Raw genomic sequence first — 11149 nt, 5'->3', positions numbered from 1 at the left:
CCATCACTTTGCCCTATCTTGGTGTTTACATAGATCTTGAGGCTGATGGTTCGAGCCCATCCAGGGGAGAAGAAAAATCTTTTGCCAATAATTATGTTGTCCAACACCCGGGTTTTTGCCAACTGTGTTTGTCCAACCACCTGGGGGAGAAGAGAAATCTTTTGCCAACTGTAACTGTGTTTGTCTACCTAGATTTCTTTACTCGTACACAACTTGTAAAGTCTTTTTGTAGAAATCCTCCGCACATCTGGTGAATGATCCGTGCGGAGGTGCGCTAGGCGAGTCGGGCAGGTTCTAGTATGGTAGGTCTATGTGGTGGTAGGTCTGGCAGTCTGAAGTCACAAGCTGTACGGAGTAGTAGGTAAGTTCTCATCCCAGCCTGAAATGTCATGGTTGGGTACGACAAGAATCTTATTTGGATCATCTATCTGATTCTGCCTTATAGCCGGTATCTGCAGTCTAGTACTGTTTATACCGTGGTAACGGTTGAGTGCACAGGGGGGCCTTAGGCCTTGGCTTGGCATATAACACGGTTTTCTGCAACGCCAGCATCCGGACAGCTCCTACGAGATGGCCGCCATGGGCAGTTCTGCTCCTTGCGTGTCCTTATCTCTTTCCAGCACGCTCTGCTCTGGATCCAGAATCGTCTTGATCTTGCGTATTATGCGCGCCGGATTGCCCGCGACCACGTGAAAGGGTGGCACATCCTGCCGCCCGTATGTTAGTCGTATGTTAGTCGTATGTTAGTCCCCTCTGGGCTGCTTGTGCTTTTTGTGCTTTTCAACAATCACATATCCGTACCTTGGTGACCACGCTCCCAGCCCCTACCGTCGCACCCCTTCCCACCGTGATCCCCGGCAAGATCGTGACGTTCCCACCGATCCAGCAGTCCTCTCCGATGTGAATCTCTCGGCCTGACTCTGGACCCTTGGTACCGTTACGGATCTCCGGGTCGAGCGGATGCGTGCCACTGTACAGCGAGACGTGCGGACCGAAGAGCGTGCGCGCCCCGACGCGGATAGTACACGTGTCGATCCAAGTCGAGTGTGCGTTGATGAACACGCCCTTGCCCAACTTGACCTGCGTGCCGTAGTCCATGAACACCGGGCCCTCTACCCAGGGATCATCGTCGAACTGCGCCTCGTCGGCGGCAGCGTCAGGTAGCTCGGGTGGCAGAGGAGTGGTGTCGCCCACTAATCTGCAGTCCGGTGGTAGTAAGTTGAGGCGTTATGGTCTAAATGGGGGTATTGCTGCTGCTGCCACCGCCGCTGCCGCTACAGAGAGAGCAGCGGTTGAAGAGGACTCACTCTCTCCAGAGCCGAACGCTATCCCGCCGCGATGTGGCGCCCACAACGGCATTATTATACGTGCGCAGAGCCGTCTTACACCTTGTACGCTCGGCGACGAGCTCCGGCGTGAAGGCGTGATAGAGCTCGCCGCGGGCCATATTCAGCTTGTTCTCGGAGAGCGGAGGGGTTGTCATGGTTAGTAGAATCAAGCAAGAGGGAAATTGAAGAAAAGAAGAATTACGACGACGTGGGACAAGTACGAAAGCCTGCCTAGGCAATCTGGAGGCTTGGCGACCAGCGTGGCTTCTTCCGCGATAGTAATAACTGTACGGAGTTACGAGTACCTAAGGTACGGATAGGTGGCAGTGTCTCGCATTGTCCATACTATAGATAGAGTAGCAGTATTCTACTTAGGTACCTCAGTAGGGTTAACGAGGATTAGGTACAATACATACGTCGAGAGCGGTGCTCCCTGATTTCTTATACGGTCACCGCCCTGATGGGATAAGGATACGGATACGGATACGCGTGTAGTGTGCAGTGCTCGGAGCCCCTGGTACGGATACTGAGATGGTTGGCCTCAAGGCAGACTACGAGTACTACTACTGCATGACCTACATGCTGCGTACGTGTTGAAGGAGTCAGTCGGGAGCTACATGTAGTCCATGCATCCACTCACGATCCGACCATGCCGTTATCGCAGGCCGAATCGGCCTTTCGGACTCGCCCAGTTCTCCCCAAAGGCCATCAAAGGCTCCTAGGCCCTGGCGTGCCATGTGGCAGCAGACCCTCCCATCGCACCAAACTGGCCGGGTTACCGTGACCGGACTAGCAGGTGGATGGGGGGTGGGTGGTGGTGGTGGTGCTGCTGCTGCTGGTTGGCGCTCAAGGGCTTAGGAGGCTCCTGAGGCCCTTCGAGATCGGGGACACTATCCAGTCTAGCCTAGTTACTACCCGGAACGCCCGAGTGCTTCGGCAGCATGGGTCTGTGCAATGCCGGGATTAATGATCATTCCATCACTGGCCTAGGGAGCCCTGGCTCTAGCCTCCTGAGCCCTCAGAGCTGGGGAGACCCTGACCCGGGGCTGAACCGGTGCAGGTGTACTCCATAGGTGCGGTGCGTGCAGGGCGCGGGTGCTGGTGCTGGTGCTTGAGGCAGGCAGACAGGCAGCCTGGCTGGCTGGCTGGCTGGCTGATCCTTTTTCTCCCCTTCAACGTCCCAGTGCCAGCGTCACATCCGACTCCCAGGGTCACATCTGCGCTGCGAACAACGAAACAACATGTCTTCTTGCGATTAAGCCGCTATCTGTTTCGCATATTCTATTATCATTGTTGCCCTGGTCAATTCACAGACAGCTGCGCTGCTCGAGGCCTCATCTTTTCCACGCCGCCGCGAGACGCACTTTCGCCCGAGCAGAGACCGTGGTCTTTTCTACCCTGACCTCTCTCCCTGCTCTCCGATGCCCACTCGGCTGCCTTGCACGTGAGTTGGCCCCTCAGACCTTGTCCTGTGCAACCTTTCCAGCCTTCAACCCTCGAATCCAAACACCCTCCAACCTTGACTTGGACTGTCATGTCCGAGCTGGCCTCAATTCAATCAGCCAGCAATGGCAGTCCGCCGCCCGATGACCTCGAGCAAGAACTCGACACCTTCCTGCAGCCGTTGGTTATCGATGACTCAGTGGTCCACAATCTGGCCTATCAGTTCTCCAAGGTGTACGAAGAGCTAGCCGTGCACTCTGAAGAGCAGTTTCTGCCCACCCCCGTCACTAAACTGCCGTCGGGTCGGGAAACTGGCCAGTTCCTCGCCATCGATGTCGGCGGCACCAATCTGCGTGTCGCCTTTATCGAACTGCTGGGCGACGCTGCCAGCGATGAACGCCTCCCCACCGCCAACGGCGCGGAGCGGTCACGTGAGACCATCAGGAACGCGCAGCGCCCTCGAGTCCGCCGGACGCTGGAGAAGGCGTGGCCCATTGGGGAGCACCTGAAGATGGACAAGACCGAAGATCTTTTTGCCTGGGTTGGCGATTGTGTCGCCGAAGTCGTGAGCGATCGGCTCACTTCGGATATGGGCAAAGTCCCCGTTCCAGAAGAGCTGCCGATGGGTATCACATTCAGCTTCCCCATGATGTAGGCTTTCTCCCCATCCAGCCTGTCTGATCTCACTGACATGTTCTTTTAGACAAACTGAGCTCTCATCTGCGACGTTGATGCCGATGGGCAAAGGCTTCACCATCAGCTCCGATCTCGACCTAGGTTCCACGCTGCTGCAGGGATACGCACGCCACACTCGACGGCAGTCCCCCACAAGTTCCTCGCCTCGAGCGAAGAGAAGGAGACTTGGTCCACTGCCGCGGTTGAAGATTGCCGCCATCACGAACGATACCATTGCTACTCTGGCCTCGCTGGCTTACACGGTCAAGTCACTGCCCAATTCGCGGGTCGCAGCCGGAATTATTGTCGGCACTGGCTGTAACGCCACGATTCCCATGCCATTTTCGAAGTTGGGCGAGGCCAAGAGCGAGTCCATCCGAAAGAAGAAACCTGATGCCACCGAGACAGTCGTCAACACCGAGATCACAATAGCGGGGGCATGCGGCCCTTTGCAAGCGGTCACAACGGACTGGGATCGTCAACTAGATGCAGCATGTGCCCGACCAGGATTTCAACCCCTGGAATACATGACTGGAGGCAGGTACATCGGCGAGCTTGTCCGCATCATTTTTGTCGACTACATGACCACAGCGCAGAAACCGCCCGTGTCACCCGCTGCACTGCCTGCCACGATTGTCCACAGCTACAGTTTCACGACCACGTTCGTCAGCGCCGTGGTGGCACGGGCGCGGTCGGATTCGGAATTGGCGGGCGAGTTGAAGCGTCGCATCCCGCCCCCCGAGTCTTCGAACTGGGGCTGGACGCCGCACTCGGCAGGGGCGCTGCGCAAGATTGCACATCTTGTGCAGGTACGCTCTGCAGGACTGATTGCCGCCGCAACGGTGGGACTGCTGGCCATGGTGGGCGAGATCGCCTTGACCGAACCCGGCAGTCCAGCCTCGCTTCCGGATGCGGTCATGACAGCGGACAGTAAGCCGGCCTCGCCCAAGCCAAACTTTGCCGCTCTCGCGCACGAAGCCCGAGATGGGCTGTCGCCTGCCCCGGGTGCCACGGCTTGGAAGTCCGGGCCGGAAGAACTGGTGATTGCGTACACTGGCGGGATCATTCAACATTACCCCAACTTCAAAGAACAGTGTCAACGATTCATCGACCGACTTGTGATGAGAGCTGGGCCACAGGATGGTGGTAAGAGTGTGTTTCTGCGAGAATCACGAGACGGCGGCATCATCGGGGCAGGGGTTTTGGCCGGGATGGAGGCAAGTGACCAGGAGACGCATGTGCGGTAGTTGAACCTGAAGGACTAAGATGATGGCTCAACCTGGGTGGAGTCACGACCACGGCCACGGCCACGACCATGGTCGAGGACAAGTCGTTCGGAGAGCAGGACTGGATTAGCCAAAGAGGCTTTCTTGATTAAAATCGGCACCATTGGGTTTTGCAATCCAAGATTGCGTTGGTATGGATTTGGGGCGGCGCGGTGATCACCAGCGAGTATTTACAGAGTACTTTTAGCGGCAACAAGCAAGATTTCAAGGATGGCGAACGAATGAACCAAATAAGATGAGCTATGTGGTCCGCACCTATGCCACAAGGTACTGTACAAACCATAATAATAGATGTGGTACATTCACCTAACATTGATGCCCGATGATGACGAATGAATCCTCTACCTGATGTATGTAACAATAATAGCTACGGTGTCACAGCTACCCAAGGTACCTAAGGTAGGTACCTCCTAGGATGTCGTCCTCCATACCGAGTACATTATCCGTACATCTTCGGCTCGCGTGTCATGGCCCAAGCTCAACAGTTCTCCTTGCAGCTCTACGAGTGAATTACTCTTACTATTTCTCATGACTACTCCGGACCTGGTACCTGTTATCACACCATCCTCCGTGCACTACACGCTAAACCTGAATCTCCAGTGACCAGTGACCAGTGACCAGTGACCAGTGACCACCGGCTGTCCTCACCGTCTCCGAGTCCGTCAATTAGGCTGTGTGTATTTCGCACCCATGGGTGCTTATTTCGCACCCACGCTAACTATATTTAGATAATTGCTTATATAATCGGCTCCTCTTTCCTGAGATTATTTACTAAAAGGGTTTAGCTCTTAAATCTTATTACGAAAGCTTACTAGTAAGACTTATAACTAAGCCTATAACCACGCCTATAAAGACGCCTATAACTACTCCTAAAGCTAGATCACGCGAGCACGCGTATACTCACGTGTTAGTAGCCCGTTACCGCGAGACTTACGTACCTACCTAGCCGTCCTCGCCCTATAAATAAGTGGTGTAGTTATAGGCTTAGTTATAGGGGCGGTTATAGGGGTGGTTATAGGGGTGGTGGTAGGTGTAGTTATAGGGGTGGTTGTAGGGGTGGTGGTAGGTATAGTTATAGGTGTGGTTATAGGTGTGGTTATAGTGGTGGTTGTAGGGGCGGTTATAGGCACTATAATAGGAGTAGTATGTAAGTTAAATTATAACCTATTCTAGCTTAGCATGGGTGCGAAATACTGACAGCCGTCAATATTACCTGATCCGACAGTCCACCTAATTAGGCCAAGAGCTCCAGACTGGTCGAGAAATGCGAGGTTGCCCACTGCACTGGCAAACACGCAATCGTGCTACCGGACATTGACGCTGTGGCAGTCGAGTCTGGGCCATTCTTGACACGACAGTTTTGTGTTGAGACAGGACAATCATAACGCGGCCTGCCGAGCTGGGTGGGAGTCGGGCCTGGCCTGTCGTTGTAGCCTGCCCGTGTGTGAAAGAGACAAGATTGGCGGACAATGGATGATATTAGTGGTATTAATCACCGGGACGAACAATGAACAATGTCACAGAATATTAATTGCGGCTGTGGCTGTTTCACAACTCCAAGTTCAAGAGAAACCAACCATCAGGTCCATACAGGTCCTTAAGGCTTACACATCGTACTGCGTACTGCGTACATACCAGTCAACTCGGCTAGGCTGAGGCGGGCCATTGCACCGAGCTGTGCCGTAAGAGAAAAAGCAACCCCTGCCGTGCCCCTAAGCCCCGAATTCCTACCCCGACCCCTCCAACGCCAGCCGGGAGCGCAAGCCACCAGTGTCGAGTCCGTCCACAATTCCCAGGATCGGCGTCTAGGCTCTAGCACTGGCACTGCAAGGGTGTTGCTGCGTGTTATTGCGGAGGCGAGCCCCCGTCATCATCTTCGACCGTTAATAGTAATTAGCACGTAACATATTGCATTCATTCTCTTCCCTGCGCCGCCGCGTTTGACTTCGAGGTCAAGAATGAGCCCTGCTGCTGCTCCACTTCCATTCCTTCTTCCCACAAACTCGAACTCCTCCTCATCCTCATCCTCCTCCTCCTCCTTGTACTCTCATACACTTCCTACACACTATGTCAAGTCGGAAGTCCTCTCGCTCGCACTTCCAATCGCACCAGCACTTCGTCGCCGCCTGATCCGTCATCCTCCTTTCAAGTCTGCCCTCCCCGATCGCGGTCCTTCTCGACGCGACGACATACCAAGCATACATACCCGACCGGTCCTCTCGCTTTCGACTCGATTCCTCTCCTTCCGAATCTTTCAATCCCTCCGTCCTCTCGCCTCGCTTTCGGCGCCTTGCTACCCTCGGCAGCAGCACAGTTGACTCTGCCATGCTCATAGAGTCAAACTCTCGCTCTTGATGGGCGTCTCTTGACCTCTGCCTCTCTCCGTCCGCGCGCCCTAGCGGCTCTCCGCTTCTGGTGGACCCGGCAACTATGAGCCCGGTTCCTCCATTTCACAATGTGGTGCATACCTTTTTCAGGCGCGAGGAGCTGGACAACCCGAATGTCAGGCCTTCCGACCCAAACGGCCTGGTGTTGGAGGCGTGGGCTCAAGGGTTCATGGTCGGCTCCCTGATCATCATGTCTTGCATCACCTTGGCGAACATGCGCCGGGGTGTCCTGCTTCATAAGTTGATCTTGCTCGAGGTATGCTCTCGGACCAACCCGCTCTTTCTCTGCTTCTGCTACGGGCACATTCTCTGACCTACCTTTCGACAGCTTGTTCTGGGCTACTGGCAGGGCTTTTTCATTCTTTTCAGCCCTCCGGTTTATGCATGGTGGCTCTCCGTCGCGGCCATCCCCCTCAACATCTCCTGGTCTTTGCACAACGTGATCGCTTGGATGAAGTTGAAGCCATTTCTCAGCAAAACGGTCAGTCGTCTTTTCATCGGCACCGTCATCTTGGCTCAGCCGTATTGGGTCGTGGAGATATATGCCAACTTCGCCTACTTCCATAACATTAACAAGATCTTCCTGAAGACAAGGCCTTGGGAGGCCTTATGTCGCGACCCGTGGTGGATCTTGGCCGCCTGTCTTCTGATGTACAACATCAAGACCAAGTACGATCTGACCCTTACCCAGATCGTCCGCATCTCGCCTCGATTCGCCGTCATGCTGGGAGCTATGATCTTAAGCATCTGTTTCATCATCCTCGACGTCCTGTCCGTCACTGCCGCTCTCAAATCCGTCCTCCCGGTGGGAATCAATCCCTTCTGGAAGTTGAGTTTCGTCTTCAAATGTCTGACGGATTCGGTGGTGTTGGATGACTTCAAGACTGCACTGGACCGGCTGAGAGCGTTCAAAATCAGCCGACTGGGCAGTTTCGCCACGGATGGTGCAGACCTCCGGAACCAAAAACACCGAGAGGATGTGGGTAGAGCCAACGCATGGGACACTTCACCAGCAACCAGCGGTCGGCCACAGCCACTAGGTCCTCTGCCGACCATGCCCAGTCCGGACGGGGATTATATCCAACCACAGTGGGAGGAGCTCAAGCAGGGACATTCCCATCATGTGGAGGATGAGCAGTATGCCGCCATGGTCAGAAATGCCTCCCGGGATCGTGACGCCGAGGAGTATGGGTTCGACGCGATTGACTATGCCGATCCTCGACGAGAGGCCAGCGACACCTCCATGGTCCGGCCCCGGACCAGCTGGCAGGACCAGCGGCTTTCCGACGACACAACTGACGCGAGTGTTGAATATGCCACAGCCCTAAGACAAATGACCAATGGTTCGACGGAACAGCAACACAAAAAAGACAAAAGCACAAGGTTGGCTGGTTGATCTCAGTCATCTGGAAATGACTTTTGTACTAATGACGCGATGTGATACCCTTTATGCAAACAGATGCAAAAATATAATGACGAGCCTTGTCTCATGCAACTCTAGCCTTTATCCTCTGGTCTATGAATATGGTGTTCCTTTCGAGCCTTGCCCTAAGTTATAACTAGTGGTTCTGCAATATACTGCGACTTGCATTCAGCCTAACAGCCATTCTACCTCGACTTGTATCGAACCGCCGGAATTGGGCAGCCACCCCCGTGCCAAGTCATGACTTTTTGAACTTCAAGCTGAGGCAGGAATGACTCGTCTTGCCTTGCCCGGCTGTTCGTAAGACCAAGCATTGTTCACGTCTAGCACTGTTCGTTTGCAATTTTAGTCAATGAGACGAGAACTGTAACGACGGCTGGTTTTGCAGGAGGAAAGGGAAGAAATCTAGATAGTTTTATTGCTGTCTTTGATGACTCGAGGTGAGCAACATTATGCAGCGGTCCGTCCAATGTTAGTATTAGTGCGTTCGAAACCGGACGTACAGAAAGAAACCTCACAAAATCGCACCAGTGCGACGCTGCTCGCTTGGTGACGAACTGAAAAATCTTAATGGTGTAACGATGATGTACAGAGTACTCGTACTTCGTGGAAACACTCTGACCCCCGGCTGTGAAGTTCGTGAAACCCTCCTGAAAGAGGCTAGTCACGCGAGTTAAGGTCGCAAATTAACATTTAGTCAAGCTAATAAACGGGCTTAATTAGGCTTAGGAGGCTCCTAAACCTCGTCAGGGCTGCCGCTTTGGGGGAGGTTTCGCGAGAAGCTCAGCCTCCATTGTGGGGGGCATCTGGGGGTAGACTGTCTGACAACTCCAAACCTGACAACTTCAGCGAATCTACAATCTATAATCAGATGCCTGAAGTAAGAACCATGTCTGACAAAACTATTGTTCAAAAAAATTGATACCCACAACCGCGTGTAGCATAGCCTTGCCGCCTGCATTAGCAGGATTTGGAGTAAAGTGTATGGACTGTGCAGAGTACGTATCTGAGAAGCGAGAATGTTTTGGACCAGAACCAAGACTCCATGAACCTCAGACGCCCTCGCGCGGCTAACCAGCTGGAGGACAGCGTGGTTCACTAGTTTATGATACTGTCACTCTGGCTGTGCCTCACAGCCTTCCTCTCGTGGCTATGAACACTCTCGAGCCACTATCTAATAATGGATAGTGTGCTGGACTATATGTTCTCTAAGGTATATAACAACACTCCTCGTCCACCATGGCCTATGCCTTCTCCATCACAGAGAACACTTCCGAGTCACTGTCGCGCTCATTCTACGGATAAACCTGTTTCAAACGCAATAGCACATCTTTCGACCGACGATCAAGACTATTTTATCTGCTACGCCGTCCACTATGGGTCTCTCAGCACCTGAAATCCTCAGCATCATTGAGCTCATCTTCTTTGCTCCGGCAATATTGGTTTCGGTATATGTCGTGTACAAACATGGCCACCAAAGACAATACGGCTGGAGATTTTTGGTCTTGATTTGTCTATTCCGACTTATCGCCGGTATCACACAACTGGTTTCCGTCCATCATCCATCAAGTGGCTTGACCATCTGTTACGACATCATGAACAGCTTCGGGATTTCGGCAATCGTTTATGCTGCCTTGGGTCTCCTGAATCGAGTCGACCACGGCATATCACAGTCTATCATCCCTCGTAGAGCGTTCGCTCTCCTCGGCCTACCAGGCTTAGCCGGTGTCGTTCTGTGCATCGTGGGCAGTATCAATGTCTTTGGTGGGGGGAGCAACCCTTCAGAGGGCATCGCCGAGCTCAAAGCGGGCTTTGTCCTCTTTTCATCCGTATATCTTGCCGATGTGCTCATCGCAGCGATTTGCTTCTTCAATATCGCCCAGGTACAATCGGGAGACCGACGACTTCTTCTCGCCGTCGCAGCGGCTCTGCCATTCATGACGGTTCGGGTTGTGTTTTCGCTTCTTTGTGTCTTCGCGCAGGAACCAAAGTACTTTAGCACCTGGACCTCTGGATGGGTGGCCGTCTTGGTGCATGGATTATTGGGCATACTCATGGAAGCAATCATCGTCTCTATCTTCATCGCTGCCGGCTTGACCACAGCACCCATTCGAAATCCAACGACCCAACAGAAGGAAACAACGTTATATGGACCTGAACCTGTGTCGACAAAGGTTTGAGTAGGACAGAAGATGGGGCCGGAGAGAGGGGAGACGAGAATGGGGAGACAGAGACCGGCAGAAAGAAAGAGAGAGAGAGAGGTGGCGCCAGTTTACCCTTTATAAACGAGAATATTGACACCTGACAACACGAAATATATCCTTTTGCTCGACTTAACCTGCGTTATGCCTCTTGAACTCGACCACCATCGCGGTTGGCTAGCAAGAGACAGACTGGGTGTCTATACGTGACTTCAGGGAGGGAACATCACATCACGTGCTCTCTTAGCAGGCAACTATCATCCGGCCAGGCATTGGGAGACGGACACAGAGTATGGAATTAATTAATAGGGAAAAGTCTACCTAGGTAAGGTACTTCCCAAGTAATCAGTATGGCTGGTGCCATCCCTGTAGTCAAGGGTGATTACTCCCTACAGGGCTTAGGGTG

At 53.4% G+C, this 11149-nt stretch overlaps 4 protein-coding genes across 4 annotated transcripts; 3 read left to right on the top strand and 1 right to left on the bottom strand.

Annotated features, from left to right (window-relative positions):
- Positions 1–563: 563 nt before the first annotated feature.
- On the bottom strand, positions 564–1483 carry A1O3_05391 (acetyltransferase; the record flags this gene model as incomplete). The annotated part of the gene is made up of 3 exons (XM_007735516.1): positions 564–707; positions 802–1198; positions 1308–1483. The coding sequence occupies 3 exons, from the start codon at positions 1481–1483 to the stop codon at positions 564–566; spliced, it is 717 nt and encodes a 238-aa protein (XP_007733706.1).
- Positions 1484–2862: 1379 nt separating this feature from the next.
- A1O3_05390 (serine/threonine protein kinase) lies at positions 2863–4693 on the top strand (the record flags this gene model as incomplete). Its single annotated transcript, XM_007735515.1, has 2 exons — positions 2863–3422; positions 3475–4693. The coding sequence occupies 2 exons, from the start codon at positions 2863–2865 to the stop codon at positions 4691–4693; spliced, it is 1779 nt and encodes a 592-aa protein (XP_007733705.1).
- A 2469-nt stretch (positions 4694–7162) lies between these two features.
- A1O3_05389 (uncharacterized protein) lies at positions 7163–8515 on the top strand (the record flags this gene model as incomplete). Its single annotated transcript, XM_007735514.1, has 2 exons — positions 7163–7375; positions 7448–8515. 2 exons carry the CDS (start codon positions 7163–7165, stop codon positions 8513–8515), a joined length of 1281 nt encoding a protein of 426 aa, XP_007733704.1.
- Positions 8516–9918: 1403 nt separating this feature from the next.
- On the top strand, positions 9919–10722 carry A1O3_05388 (uncharacterized protein; the record flags this gene model as incomplete). Its single annotated transcript, XM_007735513.1, has 1 exon — positions 9919–10722. The coding sequence occupies one exon, from the start codon at positions 9919–9921 to the stop codon at positions 10720–10722; it is 804 nt and encodes a 267-aa protein (XP_007733703.1).
- Between the last annotated feature and the right edge of the window lie 427 nt (positions 10723–11149).

Source organism: Capronia epimyces (assembly GCF_000585565.1).
Source record: "Capronia epimyces CBS 606.96 chromosome Unknown aczIQ-supercont1.4, whole genome shotgun sequence".
Lineage (NCBI taxonomy): Eukaryota > Fungi > Ascomycota > Eurotiomycetes > Chaetothyriales > Herpotrichiellaceae > Capronia > Capronia epimyces.
The sequence above is the reverse complement of the archived record's forward strand: the minus strand, read 5'-3'. Positions and strand labels throughout refer to the sequence as shown.